This window comes from Sciurus carolinensis, chromosome 18 (genome assembly GCF_902686445.1).
Source record: "Sciurus carolinensis chromosome 18, mSciCar1.2, whole genome shotgun sequence".
NCBI lineage: Eukaryota > Metazoa > Chordata > Mammalia > Rodentia > Sciuridae > Sciurus > Sciurus carolinensis.
The window spans coordinates 29,597,800-29,623,415 of record NC_062230.1 but is presented as its reverse complement, the minus strand read 5'-3'; the positions used below and the strand labels follow the sequence as shown (position 1 = coordinate 29,623,415).

The 25,616-nt window shown below is 60.2% G+C and overlaps 2 protein-coding genes across 7 annotated transcripts in view; one reads left to right on the top strand and one right to left on the bottom strand.

Annotated features, from left to right (window-relative positions):
• Abcc6 (ATP binding cassette subfamily C member 6) overlaps positions 1-19,905 on the bottom strand; it is a 48,647-nt gene extending 28,742 nt beyond the window's left edge. For 2 of the 5 annotated variants that reach the window (XM_047532780.1, XM_047532781.1), the window contains exons 1-13: positions 19,801-19,905; positions 18,420-18,602; positions 17,052-17,177; positions 16,786-16,914; positions 13,474-13,599; positions 12,463-12,524; positions 10,374-10,505; positions 8,390-8,599; positions 7,052-7,229; positions 4,369-4,530; positions 1,453-1,545; positions 347-550; positions 68-214 (exon numbers count right to left, since the gene is read on the bottom strand). In XM_047532780.1, coding sequence (XP_047388736.1) covers positions 68-214; positions 347-550; positions 1,453-1,545; positions 4,369-4,530; positions 7,052-7,229; positions 8,390-8,599; positions 10,374-10,505; positions 12,463-12,524; positions 13,474-13,599; positions 16,786-16,914; positions 17,052-17,177; positions 18,420-18,602; positions 19,801-19,836 — 1,788 coding nt within the window. In that variant the 5' untranslated portion in view covers positions 19,837-19,905. Of the gene's footprint in view, positions 1-67; positions 551-1,452; positions 1,546-4,368; positions 4,531-7,051; positions 7,230-8,389; positions 8,600-10,373; positions 10,506-12,462; positions 12,525-13,473; positions 13,600-16,785; positions 16,915-17,051; positions 17,178-18,419; positions 18,603-19,800 lie in introns of all 5 variants that reach the window. The other 3 variants (XM_047532777.1, XM_047532778.1, XM_047532779.1) reach the window with 2 other exon arrangements.
• A 2,808-nt stretch (positions 19,906-22,713) lies between these two features.
• LOC124970200 (nodal modulator 3) overlaps positions 22,714-25,616 on the top strand; it is a 46,509-nt gene continuing 43,606 nt past the window's right edge. For both annotated transcript variants that reach the window (XM_047533371.1, XM_047533370.1), the window contains exon 1: positions 22,714-22,966. In XM_047533371.1, coding sequence (XP_047389327.1) covers positions 22,796-22,966 — 171 coding nt within the window. In that variant the 5' untranslated portion in view covers positions 22,714-22,795. The remainder of the gene's footprint in view (positions 22,967-25,616) is intronic.

Below are 25,616 nucleotides of genomic sequence, written 5' to 3'. Positions count from 1 at the left end.
TCCCCGTGCCCGCGGCCACTCTGCTGCACTGCCCCGCCCGTCTCCCGCCCTCTCCTCCCGGCCCCACCTGGACAATGATGTGGGCGGAGAAGGGCAGGAAGGCCTGGGCTTTGTTGAGGACGCTGAGCACGGTCAGGGTCACAAAGGCTTTCTCTGCATCCATGGTGTTCTCCTCGGCCACCAGAGTGTGGACGGCAAACACGACCAGCGCCACCTGGAGAGGCCCCGGGGCTGACCCTGAGACGGCCGGCCACGCCGCGGGGTCCCCAGGGGTCCGCGTGGCCCAGCCGCCCGCCCCGGCACGCCCTCCCCCGGCCCAGGCCCTGCAGGGGAACGGCGACATCACCAGAAAGGTGGACACTTGGAAGGACACCAGGGACACGGAGAAGAGGAGGGCGGACATCCTCAGGGCACCCAGCTCCTGGCCCCGGATGCGCAGGACCCGCTCCAGGAAGGCCTCCTCCCAGCCGTGCGACTTGATGGTCCTCATGGTCCTGAGGACGGAGCTGGTGAGCCCCGCCCGGGCGTCCTTCTGCCTCATCTGCTCCTCCTGGGACCCGAGGAGAAGACGGGGAGGGACACGCTCGGATTCTTCCCGGCAACGCCTCTGGCCACCCTGCAACCCGTCCCAAGGCCACCGGCCGCCCAGCCCGTCCATCCCAGTCAGAGTCCAGGCCTCCCTGGTCCTCCGCCTGGCCCGCCGTGCTGGGGGAGGCAGCCACCAGGAAGCCCTGGGGCCCAGGAGAAGAGGCAGGGCCCCGAGCCAGCCTGGAGGGCTTCCTGGAGGCGGGGAGCTGCCTGAGGTAAAGGAGGGCAGCACTCAGGGAAGGGTGCATGGACCTGGTGGGGGACGGAGGTGGGCCTCTGAGACAGGACCCCAGGGTGGCCAGAGGGGAGAGGGGGCCGGGTCAGGGAGAGTTGCCGGGGTCTCCTGTGTCCGGGAAGCTGCTTGGAGAACGTCTTAGCAGAGGCCACACAGGAGGCTGGAGAGGCCTCGGGTGACAGGTGGGCAGGGCGGTGGGTGGAGGGGACCATCAAGTTCCTCCCGGGGATTTATTGAGCACCTTCTGTGTGCAACGCACTATTCTAAATGCCACGCCTGCTAGGGGGCAATCCCTGTTCCCGAGAAGCTTCCAGACTAAGCACCAGACCGTGGGCACCGGCAGGTTCTCAGGACCCCCTGGCTGGAGAGCAGAGATGAGCCATGGCAGCCGGGCCAGGGCAGAAGTGGGGACCCAGTGGGGGAGGCCCGGGTCAGAGGCCGCGGGCCGCAGAGCCACTGTGGAGGGGTGGCCCTCTGGATGGGCGCCCAGGTCTGAGTGGTGGGACAGTCGCGCCGTGGCCTGGCCAGGCCTGCGGGACCCCTCCCCTCCCCGTCTATGGCACAGCTTGGCCCGGGACCCGTGAGCACCCCACTTCCTGATTGGCACGTCCCTGCTCCCCCAGCCAAACCTGGTGGTGGCTCCTCTTCTTCGTGATGAAGAAATTCAGAGGGAGGAGGCCCAGGAAGACAGCGATGGCTGTGAGGGCGGAGGGTCCGAGAAGCTGGGGACAGAGCAGGCGGGGGACACGAGACCCCCGGGGATTCCGTCAGACGTGGGTCCCAACAGAGGCCGATGTCAGGGTCGGGGGCTCACGGGGTCCCCGGGGAAGACGCCTGAGGAACACGGGGGTCCTGCCTGGCGGGAGCTGTCCACCTAGGGTGGGCGGGGTCGGGCTCCGGGGGTCACGCCTGTCGCCAGCTAGGGCAGGCGGCACTCCTGGCCAGAACGGTGGGGTCCAGACGGCCGGGATCCAACCCGGGTTCAAATTCTGGCCCTGACACTCGCGACCGCGACCCCAGGCAAGTCACTCATCCGAACAGCGGGAATGGAGCTCTTCCCCGCCCGCGACTGCTGGCTCGCGTCACCCCGGGGAGGGCTGCCAGAGGCTGCCAATCACCCGACGATTCACACTGGGGTCGGAAATGCTCGGCATCAGTATGTCCCACGCAGCGCTGGAGACATGCCCATGCTGCGCGACTACCCGGTTGGTGGGAAGTTCACATGCAGCAGGAGACCCTGTGGGCTTTTCTGGGCGCCCCACCCAGCTTTGGGACTTGGGGGTCGCCGTTCCCTCAGCGTTGGTTTGCCTGGAAGCTGTGGAGGTGGGGCAGGACCAATGATTTTTAAGTGATGGGGACCTTCCGAGATGCCGCCCTGGCCAGCTGGACCTGTTCTCCAGGCGAGCTCCACCTGCTCCAGGGAGGGGCCGGCCAGTGTCCTTCATTTATGAGGCACTGGCGCCACCCGGTGGCTCAGGGGAGAGGTGTCGGGAGGCCAACCGCAGCGCCCAGCTGGGGCGGAAAAGGTTCGGAAGGAAAGGACTCTGTATCACCCAACTCTGGCACCCGCCTGCTCAGCCTCCTTAACCAGCACCGCGCGGTGACCCGCTGACGTAGGGACTGTCTGTCGAGGGCCGGGTGACGCACCCAGGGGGAGCACTTGCAGAGCTCTCGGCCTCTGGATTTTATCAGGGTCACGTCTCCTCGCTCAACTGCTTGGGATTTCTCCACGTGCCCTTCCTCCCTCCCTCCCTCCCTTTACTCCAAATAGCAGCAGCCAGTGTGTCTACACTGCACGCAGGCACCGCCTGGGTGTCCTTGCTGAGCCCCTGCTGTATGCAGGGCCTCAGAGACAGAGTGAGCCAGTGGGAAAGTCCTGCCCCAGGTCCTGTGAACTGGCACCAGAAGGCAGTTAGGAGCACCTGCCCCTCACTCGTGACCCACAGGCTGCCGACAGGCCCACCAGGGGCGCTTAACCTCTGAGCCACGTCCCCAGCCCTTTTTTATACTTTACTTTGAGACAGGGTCTCACTGAGCTGCTCAGGGCCTCGCTTTTGCAGAGGCTGGCTTTGACTCGCCATCCTCCTGCCTCAGCCTCCCAAGTGCTGAGATTCTGTGCCCGGCCATAAATAGAATTTCACTGGAACCCGGTCACACCCAGGTGCTCAGGGCTGCCCGTGGTTGCTTTTGCACTCTGAAGGCAGAACTGAAGAGTCGAAAGCGTGACCCAGCGACCCCCTGAGTCTCAGATGACCGCTACCCGGTCCCTTATCGGTAAGGCTGTGAGCCCCACATCCGCCCTGGAGCAGGACAGCAGAGTGGCTCAGCTGGCCCCGCAGCTGTCCTCACCCCACGCTTAACTACAGTGACCCCTGCAAGACCCGCGGAGGAGCCATGTGCCTCTGTCCTGGGTCCAACACCTGAATATGAAAATCAAAATTCTCCAAGACCGGAAACTTCTTGAGCACCAGGAGGCTGCCAGCGGGAGAGCCCGCACTGACCTCGTGGGACAGGACACCGCCCAAACACAGGCGCCCCGAAAATACTGTCTGAGGCCAGCTTCTGAGGCGCTTTCGAAACCTACGTGGATTTGCTGCTCGGACCTGGGTCCCCTGGCGAGTTCTCACTGGGCGTAACGCAAATGTCCCGACCTTGGGGAGGTCGGCCTCCGCCACACCCAGGCCTCCGAGTGAAGGCCGCGCACCCTGCGCACCCGGTCGCACCCCACGATTCTCAGCCAGGGTGCTGCTCCCGGTCACCCCCTCTTTTGAGATGGAGAAAGGGGCCCGTTACTTGGTAAAGCTTCATGGTCAGGAAGAGGTCTGGGCAGGATTCGAACCCAGGCAATACCGAGAGGGTCTGGTTTTAATAAAAAGAGAAACTTCAATGCCACAAAACAGAAGGGGGTCAGAAAAAGTTCTCACTCTCTTTTTCTGGCCTCACAGTTGCTTTGTGCTTTTTAAACACCAGGTAAGGGATTCTTTCCCTGAAAAAAAAATGGTCTTTGACTGTCCCTCTGCTGGTGGTGAGGATGCCCCACTTGAAAGTGTGCGAGTCTGCCTCCTGGTGCCCCAAGAACCTCCCGAGAAGCCTCCATGCATCGTCAGCATCGCCACCCTACACGAGGGGAAACCGAGTCCCAGAGAGGGCGAGCACCCTGCGCGGGGTCAAGAGACACCATCCCTAGCCGGGTGTGGTGGCACCTGCTTGTAATCCCAGTGACTCGGGAGGCTGAGGCAGGAGGATTGCAAGTTCAAAGCCAGCCTCAACCACTAAGCCAGGCCCTAAGCAACTCAGCAAGGCCCTAAGCAACTCAGTGAGACTCTGTCTCAAAATAAAATATTAAAAAGGGCTGGGGATGTGGCTCAGTGGTTAAGTACCCCTGGGTTCAATCCCTAGTACTGAGAGAGAGAGAAAGAGAGACTTCTAAGACTTCTCCCATCCACCAGCCCAGAGTGTGCAGATGGAGGCCGCAGATGGAGGCCGGGAGGTGGTTGAGGGGGAGGGGGACGAAGCTCACGCCCCTCCCCCTGTGCCCCACACACCTGCCACAGGTAGATGAAGCAGATGACGATCCAGAGCAGCAGCATCCACAGCCCGTTGAGGTAGAGCACGCTCTCCGTGAGCCGCTGCAGGTCCACAGACAGCAGGTTGACCACGTCCCCCACCGCGCTGGCCTTTCTGGAGCTGCTGGACAGGGCCAGGACCTGGGTGGGAGGGACGAGGGGGCTGAGGAGGAGGGAAGGAGCCTGAGAAGCCCCTCAGCCCACCGCCCAGGGCTGTCCTGGGGACGCAGGGGCAGGTGAACAGGAGCTCTGGGGTTGCTCCAGGAGGTTATGGAGAATGGTATTCCTACGTACGAGGCAGCTCCCCACGGAAAACGGAGGGACAAGAGGGAGGGGAATCGCCAAACGTTACCCTCTCCCAGTGCGCCCGTCCCAGTACCAGGGCCCTGAGGGAAAAGCAAACTCCCCCTTCCCGGATCCATCCCAGCATCTCCACCAGCTGCAAACATTCGCCCCTTCCCGCCCCAGAGTCTCTCGAGGGAAGGAGGCCGATACTGAATGCCGGACCCTGCACTTGACCTTCCTTCCCCCGTCGCCAATTAGCCCTAACAGAGGCCCAGCAGATGTTGGACCTCTGGAGACAACGGATCCCAGAGAAAGGAAAGCAACGGGCAGGATCTGAGACTCAGCCCTCGGGTCTGGACTCCTCTCTCCCCAGAGAACCGTGAGCCTCAACCCTTTACAACCACCCTCCTGAGCTAAAGTTCTAACCTGTGCCTCCAGCCCACGGTCCAAACTGCACGCCCGCCGTCTCCGGTCAAACCGCAAAACCCAGACTCCTTCCTTCTGAACCCGGGGCCACCTCCATACCCAGAAAACGGCCCTCCCGCGTCTGATGGACGGGCCTCGCTGCAGAATCGAGGAGAGCTGGCGGCCCGAGGCTGCTGCCCGGCTCCCGCCTCCGTCATCTGCGGGCCACGGGCTACACCTGCAGCTCTGGCGCGGGAACGATTCACGGCACAGATAGGGACACAGAGCCACGGTCACTTGCCAAGTGCCAACCAGCCCTGTGCTCAAGGACCAGCTTCCTGGCGTCCAGGAAGCCAGCAGCGGTGTGCCTCACTCACCCCCAAGGCTGCGGACAAAACCCTCTCTGCTCTGGAATCCCTAAGGAAAACATCCCCAATGAAACCAGGACACGCGATGCCTGACTTCAGAACTGTTAAGAAGGAGGGAGGCGGTACAAGAACCAATGAAAGTCAGAGGGCTTCCAGACGCTGAGTGAGGATCAGAAACCAGGACCGGCAGGCAGGGCAGATGTGGGCCCGACGGGTGGAACCACGTCGGCAAGGGCTTCACGTGCCTCTGACGCCCAGCTGGCTCACCCCGACCCTGGGGCCACAGTGGACCCCTTCCAGCGTGACGTCAGACTCTACCTGCAATCCTCCCTCTGCCGGGCGCAAGGGAAGGAGCGGGCTGGGGACGAGGGTAGAGAACTACACAGGGCCGTTCTTTAAAGAGCCACCACCTGTGCCCGCCCTGAGCAGAGCACTTGCCCCAGGGACCGGCGTGCCCACCCGGAAGGAAACTCAAGACGTTCACAGAGCATCCCTCTGGGGCGGCTGGGGCGGCCAGGGGCGGCCCTGCGGGGAGAGCGGAAGGGCTTCCCACCCGGGATCAAAGGCGCTTCCTTTTTGGCTCAGGAAACAGGCGAACTCAGAGACCAGAGAGGCCCCGCCCAGCTCCAGCTCAGGGGGACAGAGCAGGCCGGCCCGGCAGCGTGCCAGGGCCATCCAGGACCGTGCCGTCCCTCCTCCCAGGGCGGCAGCTCCCTTGCGGCTGACCCCCCAAGAGCCAGTACCCGTCGCCGTCCCCCGGGCCTGGCCTCCAGGGTCCCCGCGGGAGCAGAGTCACGGTGCAGACCAGCCCGCGGGTGGTCACCTGGTCCCCGGGGTGGCTCCACCATCAGCAGGGCTGCCTGGTGACAGCGGACAGTCCACCCCAGCCCGACTTCCGCCCGGCCAGGAGGCTGTCATGGGAAGGAGTGGACGCTCCCAGATGAAGAGGTTGACGGGATGGCGCTCACGACCCGCCAGCCCAGGAAACTGAGGCGCAGACGCTAAAGGGCGTGTCCAGAGTCACAGGGCTGGCGTGGGGTGTGGGGGCCGGGAGTGACCGGGGGCTTCCCACGGGGCCCAGCCCTTTCTATTTTTTCACTTGGAGAAAATGCCTTGCCAAGCTGCTCAGGACCTCGCTAAGTTTAAGGCTGGCCTCAAACCTGGGGACCCTCCTGTCTCAGCCTCCAAAGTCACTGGAATTGTGGGCATGTGCCACTGTGCCCACTGAATGTCAGCAGGCTAGTAAGTGTCTAGACCAGGGCTGGGAACCCCGGTCACTAAGGCATGACCCGGCCAAGGCAGGGTGTTGAGTTGACCTGGGAGTAGGAACCCCAAGTGCAAAAGCCCCGCCCCAAGGTGGGAGTACACCTGGCCTGTCTGAGGACCTGAAAGGAGACCAGCATTTCCGGAGGAAGATGAGCGTGGGAGGAGGAAGAGGTGGGTGATGTGATGAGGTCAGAGAGGTTTCAGGGTCAGATCACACAGGGCCTTACAAGAATAACTAAGGAGGTGAGAATGCAGGGAGAGCACCTCTAAGTGAAGACTCTGCTCTCAGCCACCAAGAGCGTAGGGACGCCACCCTCCAGCCTGCAAAGGCGGCTCACCTTCCTGTACACCAGGCCGGTGATGGCCGTCCGCAGCCTCATCTGCAGCACCTTGATCCTGAACATGTAGTGCTGCTCGAATACCGTCTGCAGGCAGGCCGAGAGGAACATCAGCACGGCCAGGAGGGGCCCCTTCCAGGCCGGGGCCTCGGGGTCGCCCATGAACTCCAGAAACAGGCTGTGGGGAGGGCAGCTGATGAGGCCAGGCCCCCGAGCAAGTGGCTGCAGCGTCCGCACCCGGCTCCTTCCCATGAGGCCTTGCAGCTCCTCCTCCAGGCCGAGTCGGGTCCCAGGAGACGCACCTGGGGAAGCCCTGAGCCCCGTGCGGAGACAGCGCCCCAGGAAGAGGTGGTCCGCGTAGAGGGGGCCCCAGGTGGGTCCCCGTCCAATCTGACTAGTGTCCATCTGGAAAGGCCACGCAAGGAGGCAGGGAGGAGTGGCCTCGGGAGGCCTCCAGAACCGAAGGACAATGATTTCTATGGTCGCCCACTTGGTGGCGCTTTGTTATGGGGACACTGGTGACACACGCTCAGCCCTGCCATCTGGGCTGGCCAAGCAGACGTGCTGGAGGTGACGGCCAGTGCCCAGCCGCAGCCTCAGGGCACACGCCACCCTCGTCCCCTCTCCTGGAACCTTCCGAGGGGCCGGGAGCTGGAGACCCACAGGGAGCGCAGACCAGGCGTCCGGGGTGACGCTCCGGGGCAGCTGGTCTGCAGGCTGCAGCAGAGCAGGGTGGGCGCTGCCCTGCCCGGGCCTGGGGCCCCCAGCACCGCAGGACGGCAGGAAACTGACTGGCACGGCCAGGCTCACCCGTGACACCGACCAGGAGCCGGCCAGGGACACAGGAGCGGAAAGGAAGGCCCACCAGCGGACCTGGCCCAACGCGCCCCCCACGACCCCAGGTCGCGGCCCCCGGCCCATCCCCCCCCACGACCCCAGGACGCGGCCCCCGGCCCATCCCCCCCCACGACCCCAGGTCGCGACCCCCGGCCCAACGCGCCCCCCACGACCCCAGGTCGCGGCCCCCGGCCCATCCCCCCCCACGACCCCAGGTCACGGCCCCCGGCCCAACGCGCCCCCCACGACCCCAGGACGCGGCCCCGGCCCATCCCCCCCACCCCCGACCCCAGGACGCCACCTGCACACTCACTCTGGGGGCCTTTCCCAGCCAGAGGCAACTGACCGGCGCGGGAGGGTCTCTCCCTCCTCGGGGCACTTTCTGACCCCTTCCCGCCCTCCGTGACCCGCCGGGGCCTGAGCACCAGCTGGCCAGGCAGAGGAGGAGGAGCCCCGGCCCGGCCCTGGACGGACGCGAGGGCCCCTTCGCAGACGCCCTACCTGAGGAGCCGGGGAATGGTGAACCTGCAGACGTCGCTGACCACAAGGCTGAGGGTCCCCAGGAGGAAGGTGGGCTGGAACACCCGCCAGATGGCCCTGAGCAGCGGCCCCCGCTGGCTCCCCTCCTGCTGCAGGAAGGCGTCGGTCTCTGCTGCCTCCGTCTCCACGGCCTCCACGCCGCCTCCTCTGCTCTTAAATACCTTGGTGCGCCTTTGGGGAGAGGAGAGGGCGCTGGGGTCTGCCCACAGCCGAGCCGCCACAGCAGGTGTGGCCCCCAGGGTCCTGTTCTCCATGACGGGCAAGGTGGGCAAGGACTCTGCCAGCTCCGTCACCGAGGACTCAATCACAGCAGGCAGCAGCCTGGGCAGCCACGGTCTCGGGGCCACTGGGGGTGGGGGGGGCGTGCAGGCACTCCTGTGTCCTCCCAGGACCCCTGCAAGCCTGGCGTCCCCCGGGCTGCACAGACGAGGAACCTGAGGCTCAGAGGGGCCAGTGCACATGCCTGAGGGCTCGAGTCTGAGGCTGGAACAACCCAGACCTGATCTCCACGACCGTTTCCAGAGCCCCATGCCGCTTCCTCCTTTCTTTTTCCTTTTTCCTTTTTGTGCTGAGGACTGAAGACAGGGGTGCTTGACCACTGAGCTTCACCCCAACCCCTTTTATTTTTTGAGACAGGGTCTCACTAAGTTGATGAGGCTGGCCTCAAACTTGCAGTCCTCCTGTCTCAGCCTCCGGAGGCACTGGGATTACAGGTGTGGCCGGCTTGCCCAGCACCTGGGCACTTTTGGACTCCTCGTGCTGCCCCCTTGGAGGAAGCTCAGCCCCGTCCTCACCCCATCACCACCGACCAGCCTGTTCAGAGCAGGCTGAGGACCATGCTGATGTCCATGGGCCCCAGCAGTCCAGTTCTAACGGCCTCCACGCACAGTCCCTTCCTGTCCAGGGGCCACACGCAGAGCTAAGATGAGGGAGGGGGAGGCAAAGTGGGAGGAGCCGGGGCCCCTGCTAAGGTGGTTGGTCCTCAGTCAGCAGCAGCTGAGGTGCTGTGTGGCCTGGGGAAGAGGGAGCCCCTCTCTGGGCCTCGACATCCTGGTGTGATAAAGGGCGGGGCTGGCTCTGCTTCCTGCGTGCCTCTGGCTCCGACTACCTACGGGGCATTGGTGATTTCCACACCCACGTGGACGACGACCTGGTGGGGCGCTGGGCTCAGCCGTCCACCTTCATGACCCCGCCTCCTCCCTGGTGGCATCCGGGGCTCCTGGTCGCCCAGGAGAGAGGGAGGCGCCCGGGCGGCGCCAGCGCCTCAGGCCACGGGAGGGTGGGCAGGGATGGGCGTCAGGGCCACGTGCCGCCCCTGCGCACCAGGACACCCCACTCCCACCACGGGAGGAGGAAAATGGAGACGCTGGTCGCTCAGGGGCCAGACCCTCACTCCGAGGCCAAGGTCCAGGTCCTTGACCTCGTGGCTGGTGCTGAGACGGCCCAGGTGGGCCTCGGTCTTTGGGGGTCAACAGACCCACCAGGAGTGGGAGTTAAGAGCAGCGTCCGGCTGCGGAGTTGGGGGAACATGCCTGAGGCCAGAGGCTGAGGTCAGCTCCCACCGGAGGCCCGCCCGGGAGCCGCCAGGCTGGGCTCTGAGCCGCTCTGACCGGCTGTGCGCTGGGGCCACGGATGTGCCCACTGAGCAGGCGAGGAAACCGAGGCCGGGACATGGGCCACTCAGGGCGCGCCCCAGCCGGCCCTCTGCCTCCTGCTGGGCCCACGTGGGCGCCTCCCTCTGGCCCCAGAGCCCCAGCAGCCTCCCTTTGGGCCGGCAAAGCGCTCGGGGAGGAAGCCCCTCCAGCCCGAGCTGCCGGCCCTGGGGCAGCAGAGGGCAGGCAGGCCGGGACGGGCCTGGAGCAGCGTCCAGGGCTGGACGGGGCCGAAGGCTGGGCGGGCTCCGCTGCCCGAGCGCCAGCCCGAGCCCGGGCGGCCAGCGACTCACCTGGGGGCCTCGCCACGGGTCCTGGTCCATTCTCTTTCCAACTGGGAAACCAGCTCTTCGGAGGAGTTTTCTTGCTCAAGCGACCAGAAGTCTCTGGGTCCCAGCGGCTTCCTGTAGCCCCTCCAGAGCAGCCTGTGGAAGGGGCAGGGAGGCAAGCTGCTCCTGCCGCCCAGCCCGGGGCCCGCCGGCAGCCGTGTGCCCTTGGGCAGGGCACTGCAGCTCTCTGTACCTGCCGGGCCCGGGCGAGCGCGGGCAGTGAACCTCAGCCTAACAGCCGCAGGCGCCATGGCTTTACAAAGACGGTCTCATTTACCCTCACGGGAGCCCATCTGCTAGATCGTTATTGGCCCATTTTACAGACAGGGCAGAACACAGAGGATCAGAGAGATGAATTGACTTAACCAAGGGCAAGTGACATGGCAGGGGAAACAGACCTCTCCCTGGGAGCCAGAAGTCCAGGGCCAAAACTATCACAGTGCAGGCAATCGAACCCCTCCCTCAGCTTTGAACACCCCTCTTCCTCCACTGGCCCAACCGCCGGCCTCAGGACCTTTGCACATGCATGCCACGCTGCTTAAAAATCCTTTCCCAACCCCTCCCCTGGCCATTTCTTCCCCGTTACCTGAGCTTAGCTATGACTTCTTAGGAAGGCCCACGTGAACCTCCCCAGCCCCAGCGGATTCCACTATAACTGCCCACGGTTTCCTGAGCCTCATTTAAAAATAATGCTAGTTGCAATTATGATGACTTTCTTGGTCTAAGTGTTTACTTGGTGTCCTGCCTCCAGCAGATGACAGGTTCCATGGGCAAAGGCAGGGCTTGTCCGTCTGCCTTTCCTGTGTTCAGCACAGTTCTGTGACCTGTGTGACCTCGGGCAGGTCCCTTCCCATCAACAGGTTTCAGTTTTCTCACCTTACAGTGAGACATTTCTGGTGGTTGGTCTGAGTCGAGGCTACGGACTTCTGAAGAGGGAGCGTTGTTTTCTCTGATCTTTCTGGTGACGCAGGGAGGCCCCTCTGGATGTCGGCTCTCTCTCTGGGACTTGCCCAGTGCCCTTTTCTAACACAGAGTGGACTTGGCCCGGCCACCGGCCCGACCGGGAAGTCCCTAGCGCTGCCTGCTGCTCCCTGAAACCGTTTTTGGAGTTTCCTATGGGACAAGGGATTTGATCGATTTTCAAGTTTGGACAGGGATGGGAGGTTCCTTTTATAAAAGTTCATACAAGTTAAAAAAAAAAAAAAAGTGAGTTTTTAAGAGGTGAGCTCTCCAGGGGAGGGCGATGGCACCCCGGTGTGGCTGGTGTCAGGAAGGGGGTTCCTTAGTTGTTCAAGCTGAGGAAGCGGTGGGAGACCCCCTGGAGCTGTTTAGGAAACGTCCACGCTCTCACGCCAGTTCCACGCGCCCAGAGCCCCATGCTCTTTGTTTGCGTAAGGACCACTTTATAAAACACCCACCATGTGTCGGGCCCACCCCGGCGGCGTCATGAACTTTATCCTATTTACTCTTCACAGCCCATGAGGTGGAAGTTGTCCTCATCCCTATTTTATAAGTATGGTGACTGAGGCCCAGAGAGGTTAAGTAACCCGTCTAGGGTCACAAAGCCAGGAAATGGCGGGGCCAGGATTCAGGTCTAGGTGGTTGGGTGCTACTGAGGTTGGGTGCAGTGTGGTTGGGGAGGGGGTCTGGTAGGTGGGCACCTCCCCAGCGCCGGGTGGGCTGGCACTAGGCCCTGGTGGGCCCCTCGGGCAGTAGGGACTTGGTCTTCTGCATCCTGGTGGTCAGCACATAGTAGATGCTTATTAAATGTCAGCGGATCAACTAAAGCTGAGTGATAGATACAATTTGTGGAGCACCTACTGCGTGCAGGCGCTAGGTCCTTTCCATTTCGTGAGGGCTAAGCGGAGACTCCGGGTGTTTGTGACATGGTCCGAAAGGGGCAGAGCCAGGCCTCCCGTCCAGATGCGCCCGGCAAATGGGACACGGAAGGCCGAGGGGCGGAAAGCCTGGCTGGCCCGTGAGCCTGGGAGGAGCCCCACGCGGGTCGGGCGGCGCCGCGGGTGGGGGCACCCCATCCCGCCACTGTGCTTACCCAGAAGCCCACCAGAACATGGCTCTGGACGGGAAGGAGGCCGCCGCCTCGGGACACGGATTCTGCAAGAGAGGAAGGTGGGGAGGGGAGGCCTCAGCTCACACCCAGGGCGAGCGGCGACCAGGGCCAGGGGGACGGGACGGACCGGCCACGCGCGTGGCACCCGGAATGCACAGCGAGGGCACCGGCTCTCTGCCCGAGGCGGACATCAGGGGCTTGGGGCTCCCCGGCGGGCCAGGCGAAAACGGAGCGAGCCCAGGGCGGGCTGCGTCCACGTGGGCAGAGGCGGGAGCTGCTCAGAGGAGCCGCGGTCAGACCTGGAGACCGGGGAGCGAGGACGGGGCGGAGGGAAGGGCGTCCTCAGCCGGCCGGCAGCAAGCGCTGCGGAGGAGGCTCCCGGGGACTCCTGTCGCTGCCCAGTAAGTCGCAGTCTCCCTGGTCACCGCGGCCCCCAGGCGCCCGCGCTCTGCTCTTCAAATCCATCCCTCAGCCCTTGGAGCACTTGTAAAGATGGTCGCGGGCAATTCACAGCCTGCGTCAGCGGTGCCCGAAGTCCCCTCCAGGGTCACTGCCCACCCGTCTGTGCGGTCATGTGACGGCTGATGGCCCAGGACCGGGACCCCACGGCTTGCCCCCCCCGCAGACGCTCATCAGCCAGCGGGAGCCTGGGGCGGGGGCAGCACGCTGGGCCTCAGACCCAGGCCACCGTCAGTCTCTGCAAATGACGTTTCGTCAACGCACGGCCGTGCCCATCCGGGGACATGTTTCTCTAGGCTGGTTTTTGGGCCACCGTGGCCGGCTGCCTCAGGAAGCCTAAAATATTTCTGTCTTGCCGTCTACAGAAAGAGCTGGCCGGACACCTCCATGAGGAGGAGAGCTGTGTCCCCAGCTGCCCGAGAGGATGAAGAGACCGAAGCCCCAGCCCCAGGTCGACGCCCTCGGACCCCGTGAGGCTTGACCTGAAGCGGCACAGGGACAGAGGGGACCTGCGACGGGGACCTGGAGACTCACCGACTGCTGGGCGTCCTTAGGGAAGAAGGGGGGCCAATCCACCAGGCAGGACAGCACGAACTCCGCCACCACCAGGGACAAGCACAGGTAGGTGGACAGGTGGCGGAGCGGGTCACTCCGGAAGCCCTGCAGGAGAGAGAGCAGAGGTCCCGCTGGGCCTGGGACAGAGGACAGTACCTGAGACCTCTAGGGCGGGAGGCGGAGGAGGGCTCCCGAGAGGGTACCACGCCAGGAGCAGTGCCCGGCCAGGGGACAGGGCAGGAGCAGTGCCCGGCCAGGGGACAGGGCAGGAGCAGTGCCCGGCCAGGGGACAGGGCCAGGAGCAGTGCCCGGCCAGGGGACAGGGCCAGGAGCAGTGCCCGGCCAGGGGACAGGGCAGGAGCAGTGCCCGGCCAGGGGACAGGGCCAGGAGCAGTGCCCGGCCAGGGGACAGGGCCAGGAGCAGTGCCCGGCCAGGGGACAGGGCCAGGAGCAGTGCCCGGCCAGGGGACAGGGCCAGGAGCAGTGCCCGGCCAGGGGACAGGGCCAGGAGCAGTGCCCGGCCAGGGGACAGGGCCAGGAGCAGTGCCCGGCCAGGGGACAGGGCCGGAGCAGTGCCCGGCCAGGGGACAGGGCCAGGAGCAGTGCCCGGCCAGGGGACAGGGCAGGAGCAGTGCCCGGCCAGGGGACCAGGCCAGCGTGTTTGCAAGCCAGAGCCCCCAGCTCTCCCGGGCGTCCCGATTTGCAAAACCTGACACGCGCACATTCCGTCTAAACAGATGCCGGGCCGGGGCCGGGCCTGGGGTTTGCCCCTAGCTGGGGACGACCGGACGCAGAGCCGGGACAATGAGAAGAAGGGACACTGGAACCTTTCCTTGGGCCCCAGGAGGGCCTTTCTCTACTCCAGCTCCCCCGCACACCCCGCCTCCCCAGCCGCTCCCTCTGGGCCTGAGTTCCCTGGTCCACGCAGAGGGCCACGGGTTTCACTGAGCATGTACTCTGTCCTGGACACACATAGGTCTACCACCTGACCCCAGCTGGGGTGGACTTCCTCCATTTCACTCCTGGTGAGACCAAGGCCCAGCGCATAGCAGCAGCTGGGATCAAGGGTACACAGACGGCACCAAATCATGAGCTTTTCTGCTGCTCTACTGCAGGGGTGGACAAGAGACCAGACTGGAAGTCCAGTCCAGTCCCCTGGTTACTGTGACGGAGGTGGGGACACACAGGGCTCAGGCCAGGAATGTGAACGTGGAAGCTCTGGGGAGGCAGCCAGGCTTCCGCAGGCAGAATAGAAGCCTGTGGCTGATGGGCCCTTCCCACCTCGCTGGAGAACAAAGCTCACAGGGCAGAGCCCAGAGAGGCAGGAGACCCGGATCAGTCACGCCCAGGAGACCCCAGAGAGGCCTTGGTAAGTTCCCTCTGACTTTTCCTTTCTCTTAAGCTAGTGTGAGTTGAACCCTTGTTAGTTAACAGCCCTAATTTCAAATCAGAATCCCTCTACTCTCCTGTGATTTTTGTTCTTGCTTTTACATATTTTTTGCAGATCGTAGACAATGTGATCCCCTGATTTCACGTGGCCCACCTTCCCATTGCTGAGAGGGGGCGGTCTGGGGATTGAACTCAGGGGCACTCGACCACTGAGCCACATCCCCAGTACTATTTTGTATTTGATTTAGAGACAGGGTCTCACTGAGTTGCTTAGGGCCTCACTTTTGCTGAGGCTGGCTTTGAACTTGCGATCCTCCTGCCTCAGCCTCCTGAACCACTGGGATTACATGCATGTGTCCCCACACCTGGCTCCATACTGCCACTTTTGCCACTGTTGCTATTACAAAGTCTGTTCTGAGTCTGGGTGAGATTTAGAGCTGGCCTCAGCACTGCTGACCATGTGACTGGAGAAGGTCGTTCCCTCCTCTGAGCCTCAGTTTCCTCGTCTTTGAAGTGGGCCTGCTGGACTCCAGACAGAGCGCTAGATAAGACCTAAGTGCTCCCTGCGCCTGCGGGTGGCTGGAGCTCCCGCGGCCAGAGGGATCACTGTTTCTACTCTGAGTTCCCGAGGCCGATGGTGGCCGCCCCCCATGACGTGGGTGACGATGCTGGCAGGACTTCCTCACTAGGTAAAAAGGTGCTCTTTAAAAATCTGTCCTTGGGTCAGAAAGACGTCCCTCCACTTTCTCCTCCTAGGAGCAGGACAGAGCGACCACATGGCTCAAGAAGTGATGGCTGGCCACCTGCCGCAGCCTGGTCATCGGCTCCCGGGCCACAGCCTCCGCCACAGCCTTGGCAGAACGCTCTGCAGAGGCAGGCGGTTCTCCATGGGTGGGTGAGTTTGCCCCTCCGGGGACATTGGCTGGGTCTGGAGGTCACCACATTGGAGGGGGGCTGCTGCTGCTAGTGGGAAGGGGCCGGGAATGGTGACCCACGTCCTGGGGCACACGGGGCCATCCCCCGCCTGCCCCCTGCCAACAGAGAAGGTCCAGGCCGGGTGGGCAGAGCCCAGCTGTGGCACCTAGGCTGCACCTCCCTCCCTCTGCAGAGAAGACGATCCATCCGGAACCCCCGTGCAGAAAGTGGGTAAGAGGCACGGGACGCGGAGGGCGAGTGTGTCGGGATGGGCGCACGCGCGTGCACGCAGGGAGGTGTGCGTGTGTCTGTGCCCAGCCCGACGCGTGAGTGCTCTTCCGTGCTGGTGTGGGGCGGGCGTGTGTCCAGCGGCAGGAGAGTGTGTGACGCGCGTGTGTAAGACAAGGGGACGCGTGTCACTAAAACAAGCACTCGCGACGACGTGAGGAACCTCGGGCAGTGAAACCAGCCAGGCGCCTCGCTCACGGGTAGAAGCAGGGACCAGGGTCCTACAGACAGAGCCCACTGTGGTGGGCAGAGGCCGGGCGGGGGCAGGAGGAGGTGGGGGAGGTGGCTCAGCAGGTACAAAGGGACCAGAAGAAAATGTTCCAGCCTTCTGTTGCCCCGGCCAGGATTATAATCAGCAATATCGAATATTTCAAAAGAGGCGGAAGAGAGGAATCTGAAAACACTACCCAGAGAGAAAGTGGACGAGGAGTGATGCGCACGCCAAACGCCCCGACGTGATTTTCAGGCAAGGTATCTGTCGTCAGGACGTCACATTGCGCCCCATGGGCTGCACAAGTAGTACGTGTCAGTTAACAGCAAGGTCAAGATTGGAGGGGACGGTGGTGCTTCTAAGTGTGTTTGTGCGTCTCTGGCGTTTAAATGACTGGGGTGTGTGTGTCTCTGTGTGGGGGTCGAGTGATGTGTGGGAAGGACAAGGCGGCCATACTGCTTTCCCCAGGGGCCCAGGGGCCCACTTACCCCTCTCAGAGCCTGCTGGGTGGTGCTGGTGGCTGGCCAGAGGCAGCAGAGCAGCCAGTACCCAAATAGCAGCCCGGAAGCCCGGACTCCCTTCTTCCTCTCGACGTGAATCAGGAACACGGCGAAGCTCTGGACGACAAAGTCCAGCTGGGCCCCTCGTGGGGGTGGGCGTGGGGGCAGGGTGGGAAGGGAGGCACCGCTGTTCCCCACACTCCCCACCGGGAGCAGCCAGGAGCCAGCCGGGCTGCCCCAGAGGAGGCCATTACCATGGTGGTCAGCCACACCGTCGGGTGAATAAGGAATTCTGGGGCCTGGGGTGTTCCCTGCTGGATTTTCCAAAGAGGGACAGCCACGTTGAAGGCACACAGGAGGATGAGGGCGAACCCAAGCACCTGGGGAAACAGGTTTAAGTGAGGCTGGGGTAAAACAAAGGTGGGGGCAGAACCCACCTCCAAATGGACCGTGGTTCCGCAACATCCCCAATAGGACCCCGTAATAAGCCAAGGTCACACGTCATCAATGTGTCAACAAGAAGAATACACGGGGCGAGGGGGGGGGCACTGCAGACCAGCCCCTGAGTAAGTAACAGGCATCAGGGCTTGAGTCACACCACGCCCCCGCCAGGCCCCTGCAGGGTTTGGGGGCTCCTGTCGCACCCCAGTAGTGTCTGCTGTCTGTTTATGTACCGCCTGTGAGCGAAGAATTTTTTTTTTTTTTTTTTTTGCGGTGCTGGGGATTTGAACCCAGGGCCTTGTGCTTATGAGGCAAGCACTCTACCAACTGAGCTGTAGCCCCAGCCCAGAATTTTTTTTTTAATGTACATTTTTCAATCATTGAAAAAAATGCAAATGCAGCATAATACGTCATGGCATGAAAATGAGATGAAATTCACATTTCAGTGACTACAAATAAAGTTTTATCGAAACGCCCTCTTGTCTATTTCCTCTCTGCCCTCCGAGGGTGTTTAGCGCTGCCTGGGCAGAGCTGAGTTTGGGCGTGCGATGTCACCACGCAGCCCACAAAGCCTCACCTAGCCACCACTGGGCGTTTAGATGGTGGGCAGTTCAGCCAGAATGGATGATATCGGGCTGAACGAACTTGAAGGAACATTCTCGTAGCAGTTTGGAGGTCAAGGAGGTGAATGAACGCAAAGGTGCACGCTGGGACTACCAGCAGCCATCTAACACACTAAAGCAAACAGAACAATTTAAAAAAAGGTTCAGTAGTACCCTCGGTGGACAGGCAAAAAGAGAATTGTAACTGGACTGGGTGAAGCTCAGCGACGTCCCCAGCACCAAAAAAATCAGATCAAATCAAATCAACTGTTCAAGTTTTAAAAAGGCAAAATCATCTTGTGTGCCAAAGTACTCACCAGGCACCAGGAAGCGCCAGGTTAAGATACCTGTGCACTAGGGGGACATGCGTGTCTGTTTTACCATCGGGGGAACTTTGGTCCAGCGAGTCTACCTCGGTTGCCTTTCTAGTATTGATCTGTTTGCTCGGTGGGTTCCCTTCTCGGCACTACCCCACGTGCTCCCTGGTAGGCGTGTCCATCTTGGGGTCCCTGCCAGGTTCCCGCTCGCTTCCCAGCACCCCCCTGGCGTCTGGTTTGGGCTCCCAGGGGTGGAGGCTACCATTTTCACTTTGAAGAGTGGGGACATCCGGAGGTAGCCCCTGCCATGGCGCTGGATGTGGAGGAGGTAGATGGGGCCCAGGATCCAGAGGTACAAGGCGGGCAGCCAGACCCCTGCGGATCTCAGGAAGCACAGGCTCAGGGGGCTGTAGACAGCAGGCTCCCGCTCTGTCTGGTTCCAGACCTGAAGGACAGCAGGAGGACCCTCAGAATGGACCACTATGGGGTCCCAATCTCACCTGCCTACAGGAACAGCAAGTGCTGGGGCCTCCACCATTTAGCTCCCAGCACTCTTTGGGACACTCCTGAATTCTCAACTCTTCTGTCCTCACGCCGACCCTACGAGGTCAATTTGGCAGAGGAGGAAGCTCAGGCCCAGAGAGATTGAGTCCCTTGGCGGAGGATACCCACTGGGAAGTTGCTGGTGCCGGAATCTGAAGCCAGGGAATTGTGTCCTGGAATCCAGGACATCTGGATTCATCTTCCATAGTGAGGGGTAGGCACAGACTACCACTCCTTATAAGAGCTCCAGGAGGTAGGTGCTACTGTCCCCATTTCACAGATGGGTAGACCGAGGCACCGAGAGGAGAACTGTCTCCCTCAGACCCACACAAACAGGAAGTGGCAGAACTGGCTCCCAGGCAGGGGCGCCTTCCTGGGAAGCTTGCTCTGTTGGAGGTCTTTATCTGTGACTTTTATCTCCATCTTCCTGCTGGCCTTCTCTAACTGGAGAAGTTTGAGGTAGGAAGTTTGGAGGACACGGCCACTTCAGGGTTCCACTCACCGCCCTTACATCTCTCTTCTCCAGCTGCCCTGAACTCAACCTCTCTGACCCTCGGTTTCCTTCTCGTAAAAGCGGGGTTATGGAATCTCCTAAGGACTGAGTTCCTGGGTTAGTAGCAGTGAGCTCTGAGCGCAGCGCTGGCTCAGTTTACGTCGCCTCTCCTTGCTGCCCGTCTACCAAGCCCAGATGCCTGGAGCTGACCACCCTAGGCACGTCCCAGGAACACTTGGGAAGAGAGCTGAGGGCCAGATGGCAGAGGAAGCCAGGGAGGCAGGGGGTCCAGCAGACCGGAAGGGGCTCTCCGCGGTGGGAAGGGCTTGGGGAGGGTCCCCTAGCTTCATGCAAGGAAAGCTCGCAGCCCCAGTCGCTGGGAGGTCGGAGGCCCCCTAATGGTACTGGGCTCTCCCAGACGGCTTGCTGAAAGGGGTCGCGATCCTATGTCGCCTGGATTGTAACTGGAGAGCAGGTCTCTTCGCTTCCTGGGGTCAAGACTTTGGCGGGGGGGTTGATAATTCCCTTCCTAGTATCGCAGCCCAGAGACCTGCGCCCAAATCCAGCCGCGGAAAGGAGAGGAGAGTGGGGCCGGGCGCGCACTCACCCCGGGGCCTCCGCACGGCTCTCCAGGTGCAGCCATCGTGCGTCCTCTGTGCGTTCGTCGGTCCGAGCGTGGGTCTGCCTGTCGGTCCGTCTCTGGGCAGGTCCCTCCGCTGCGCTCGGCAAGCCAGGGGCGGGGCCGCGCGGGATCAGAGGCCGGGGGCAAGGTCCGGCCCCGCCGCCAGGGAAAGGAGGCCAGGTGGTGGGGACGCGCAGGGAGGCCCAGGGATCCCATTGGGAAGGGGGTCCCGGCATCCCCGAAAGCGCAGTGACACCCCCAGGCTCGTACCCCGCCCCCTGCGACAAGTATTATCCCAAACACTTTGGAACCAGGAATTTCAGGAGTTTATTCTGATGAAAGAACCAACAGGCGTTTGTCGCAGGAGTCTTGGCAGCGGCCAGGGTCCAACAGCCAACAACCGGGATGGAAGTGGTCTAGATGTAGGGCGCTGGGGAGAGTTGAAGGTGCTTAAACTTTTTACAGCCAGCAGGGAGGCTGAGGCAGGAGGCTTGCAAGTTCCAGGTCAGCCGCAGCACAGTACTGGGCACAGAGAATGTGCTGAAGAAGCCAGCAATTATATTGGTTTGGTATTATCATTTGGTGCATGGGCTAATAACCAAGGGTTTATTCATTTTATTTTATTTCTTGCAGTTCTGGGTTTTGAACCTGGGGTGCTCTGCCCCTGAACTACATCTCCAGTCCTTTTTTATTCTGTATTTTGAGAAAGGGTCTGGTTAAGCTGCCCAGGCTAGCTTGGAATGTGTGATCCTCCTGCCTCAGACTCCCTAGTGGCTGGCATTACAGGTGTGTGCCACCGTGCCAGGCAGAAATCAATAGCGCAAAATGCCACTGCAGAGACGTGTTAATATGGAACGCTGGTTGTTAAACACTGTGACAAGAGATGGTAGGATAGAAGGGTATGATGGTCTTATAGAAGAGAACGGGCAGGGGTGGGGGGGAGGGGAGGCCTAAATTGGGGAAAGAGGAAGTCTTTTCTTCCTGTCCCGAGTCTTACAGCAGGGCGAGTGGCCTTGTGTCAGAATCCACTGCCACTGGTCTTTAGAAACGACTCTGTGGCTCTGTAGTATGTGCACAGAGGGACGCAGGCGCACTAAGGCAGTGTTTTTCCTGCGATGAGCCCAAACTCCCTCCAGGATTGGAAGGAGGAACTCAGCTCTCGGAGACGCACACCCAGATCTGCGTTTGGGTGAAGAATTAAAACCTCTGGACCCTCCTGCCGCCGGCTGTTTCTGGAGGCCTCTGCCGCATCTTCTCCTCCAGTCTCACCTTCTGCTGGGCCTCCAGAGCAGGGCTTCCCATAGCCTCATTTCCTGTTTCTCTGAGTCTCCCGACTCCAATCTGGAGTCCAGGCAGTGTCCCTTCAGCTGCCGCCTGTTCACGTCCTCTGGAAGAGAAAGAAGGTCACGAGGAGCCCAGGGTTGGTTCTGGAGCTGAAGGTGGCAGGTCTGCTGTTTGCTCTCAATTCCTGTCTGTTTATTTGAGCTGCTTTGGGTGGAGGTTGAAGGAACTTATATGGGGAAGCTAAAGCCCCCTTTCCCTGCTGGCTGCTGACCCCACCCCATTGGCTTAGCCACGACCCTACTTCCTTGTATGTTTGAAGATGAGTTTGAGTTTGAAGGCCTGGTGAGGAAGTCAGACGAACTCGCGGGAAATCAGCTGGGATGAACCACGGAAAGGACGTGGGGATCCCAATGCCCATTCTTAAACTCTCCGAACCGCCGGTGGCTGCATGCAGAGCGTTCTAGAAAATTCTTTCCCCTTGGCTCCCCATTCTGGAAGAAGAGGAGTTTCTGTAGGTCCACACTTCCTGACAGGTGATTTTCAAACCCCTGGTGATCTGCTGAGACAAACCAGGGCTTCATGGTAGGGAGGGTAAACACATCTGCAGAGTGGTTAGAACAAACCCCACTAAAGAACTTAATTATTTAAATGGGTCCTAAGACTGAGTAGTTGAGATCTCACTGTGTTTTTAGTGCAAACGCAGCAGGAGAGACTGAAATCAGATGCGCCTTCGGTGGTGCCTGCTGTCAGGCCCTCATCGCCTGCGGCCACTGGAAGGTTCCGACCACCACTCCATCTGATCTCAGGGTGATCCTTAGCCACCTATTGCTCCAGTTTTAGCTGCAACGGTGATAAAAACAGTGGGAAATCTCTTATTTCATCATTTAGAAACAAAATATAAAGACTTTCAAAATAAAGCACTTTTTTTTTTTAAAAAAAGGAGCAAAATGGAAATACTTCAAATAGTAGGTTAGAAAACAGTTTTTGTCTGTTTTGATGGATCACTTATAATTAAATTCTTTCTATATATGGTATATATTCAGTCTTTTGAAAAAATACAACATGCTGATAGTTGAACTATTTTCAGTCAAAACGCTTTTAATCTAGAATATGAATCCAAAGTAAACCACATGTGTACCCCAGGCTTATGAGAGGAAAAAACCCTTTTGAAATCTGTTTCTATGCAGATAATAGAACAGGGAGTAAAATAAATTTTAAATGCCTTCTTTAATATTATGCTGAACTTGAACTTGTTTTGGTTTAAAATTTTCTGGTCGTTTATCACTGAAAATGCACCAACGTGCTGATTTCTAAAGGACTTATTGAGGGTACATGACACTTGTGAACTATTTGAGTTAATGAGATTTGGGAAAGCTGTTGGATACCTCGATAGACGAAAGTCTTTCGTCTTTTTCCAGCTGTGATATTGAACCTAAGGTAGAACTCGGCTCCTGAACCTAGAGCACCTGCCAGAGCGCGCGCGGAGTCCTCCAGGCCCCCAGGGGGCAGAGGCGGTCGTATTTCCTTGCCGAGCATGCGCCGTTGTTCTCTTCTGTGGGCGTGGTCGCGCAGTGCGCCTGCGCGGCGGTGGGGCGGGGCCTGGTCTGTCACCGGCCGAAGAGGAAGGAGCCGGCAGCGTGCGGAGTGAGGGGCGGGACGGGGTGGCCTGCGGAGGGTCGGCGAGGGAGGCCGAGCCATGCGGGCGGGCCGGGGCGCGGGGCCGCCGGGGCCCGTGGGGGTCGCCGCCGCCGTGCTGCTGCCGCTGCTGCTGTGCGGCGTGGGGCCGGCGCGCGGCTCCGAGGACATCGTGGTGGGCTGCGGGGGCTTCGTCAAGTCGGACGTGGAGATCAACTACTCGCTCATCGAGGTGAGCGCCCACCCCGCGCGCGCCCGGCCTCGCGCTGTGACCCCGGGCTGGTCGCCCAGCCTCTCTGGGCCGCGACGGCCTGGCGCCCGGCACCGCGCGGCGTCCGCCAGCCCACGTACGCGCGCAGCCTGCGCGGCTCTGCAGGGCTGCGCGGCCCACTGGAGCCCCGAATCCAGGCCGCAGCCCCTGGGACCCTGACCCCGTTTCTCCAAAACCTGGACTGCTTCCAGACCGTGCAGACCACGATTCTTATCCCTCGGCGCCACAACCCGAGTCCCCACCCCCTCCCAGGTCGGGCCGTTGCTCCCCAGCTGCTTTTTAAAGAACCCCGTAACCCGTACCCCGTAGATCGTATTGGAAACTCTGCGGGTGGGCAGATCTAGTTTTATCCCTGCCCCCAACTCCTTTTCCTCTGCCAGCTGTCTGACTGGTGTCCTGGGTAGTCCCTGGAATGACACTAGAGATTTGTGTAGAAGTTTTCTTAAAACAGAAATTTAATCGTAAGTCTCTATTAAGTGATTATCATCCCAGTGGGATTGTGGCCCAGAAAGCTTCTGAAAAAGAGGAAGGAGGCGGGAGGGATGGAGGTAGGCTTCCAGGACACCTGTCAAGGTGGATGGGAAAGAGCCAGAGGGAGGGCTGGACCTCATTTCCAAGAGGGGACTGGTAATGGGACCGGAATCTGGAGGGAAAATGGAAGAGGCATAGATCAGATCTTTCCCCTTTCTTCAAATCACATCCCAGGCAGAGGTGCCAAAGAGAAGGAACTGGGAATGGACCCACAGGCCGCCTGAAGGCACCTTTGAGCCGCTCCAGTGAGGGCAGAGAAGGGTGCCCCCGCAGTGTTGTGCAAAACAGGCTGCTGAGGATTGGGGGAGGGGTGGGAAGTGGATGGCAACACTTTTGACCTGGTTTTGCTCCAAAACCCAGTTTTTTACCTGTAGGATGGTGTTGGGAGCGAAGCAGAGAGACACCGTGATTCCCTAGAGGAGGATCTGTTGTCATCCCAGGGCCCCTCTGTCTGCTGTTCCTCTATCCTTTTAAGGGCTCCTAGGAGCTGCTGGGCACATGCTGGGTCCCCATGCCACCTCCTGGGTGGTACAGGGCATTTCAGAAACTGCCTGCAAAGCACCTAGAGTAAAACAAGACACTGTTGCAGGTAGTTTGTAGTTTCCTGGGGCTCTGGGGGAAAGGGAAAGACCCCCCGACCCCAGTACTAATAAGTGACCTCTAGCAGAGAGGTTTTGTGACCCATTAGGAAGTGTGTCTTTCGAGCCCTAGGGCTGCCTGTCCCGAGGGTTGGCCACGTATTCTTTTGTACTGGATGCTCATTCTTCCATAATTCCTGGTTATGAAATCAGACATTTCATATGTGTGATCTCAGTGTGGGTTTATGTTGCCATCCAACGTCCTGATCTGTACTTCATGAGAGAAGTCGGTACTTCATGGCTGCTACTCTGGTGATTTCCGTGTTCCAGAGGGTGAATATCCCTCTAGTTTATGGAATCATTAGCCCTCCTCCCAGATCCTGACTACCTTCACTCTCTCCAGCCTTCTTCCCTTCTGGGTGCTTTTGCATCCTGTTCATTCAGCCAACAACTACTTGTTGAGCCTGCATATCCTGCAGCCATGTCCCCAGTGTCCCAGGTGGGGATGTAGCAGTGCAGTGAGGGGATCAGACAAAAATCCTTGCTCTCAGGGCGCTGATCTTTCTGTTCCTTAACAGCAGCCTGAGCTGTTAAGAAAGACCATGCTGGTCGCTGACATTTCAGCAGTTGGGAGATTTCACCCTGAAAACGGAATTCCTGATTTCTCTGGAAAGCCAGCTGGTCTTTGGGCTGCAGTGGTCTGCTCGGGCTGCTCCGGGTCCAGTTAGAAGAATGCCTGTTGACATTGCCTCCTTGTCCCTCTTGGCTGGTGGATTTCCAAACCCTGCTTTGAAGTGTATGCATCTGAATCTCCTTATGGCCTGAAATAAATTCATTTTTGTATTTATCAAGTACCTAGAGTAGACAGGGCCCTATTCAGGCTCTGGAGTGTAAGCCATGGGTACTGCCCGTGGAGAACTTGGCCTGTGTTCCTTCACACTGGGCCTTCCCCACTGTGCAGGTTGAAAGTTTGTTGCTGTGTATGTCTTAGTTGGTTGACGCTCATCTCTATATCTTGGTCGTGGAGAATTCACATTTTATAGATGAGGCTCCTAGATGCCAACAGTCCCAGCTGCTTCCTTTTACAGATGTAGAAACTAAGGGTCAGAGTGGTTCAGCCATTCAGGAGTGTGTAGGCTACTTTCCTAGAACTCAGTCTATGCCCTGCTGATTACACGCGTTGTTTTCTTCAGGCATTAAGTAGTAATTCATCTGAGCCTGTGCTCCATGCCAGGTGCTTAGTATACACTGGTGTGAATCCGCTCAACCACTGTGAAAGAGAGCGCTTCTCTCTACCCCTGAAGAAACAGCCTCTGGAGGTGAAAGGTCCAGCCCAGGGTCACCCCGTATGTGGAAGATGCAGATCGTGCTTGTGCCTCTTATCAGGTCACTAGTCTGTGCCTGCTAATGCTGAGGACACACAGTTTTAGTCCTTGAGGAGAGGACATACAGTACATGTCTTTGATCTGTTTTTGTTCTGAGGATGAGAGAGAAAATTAAGT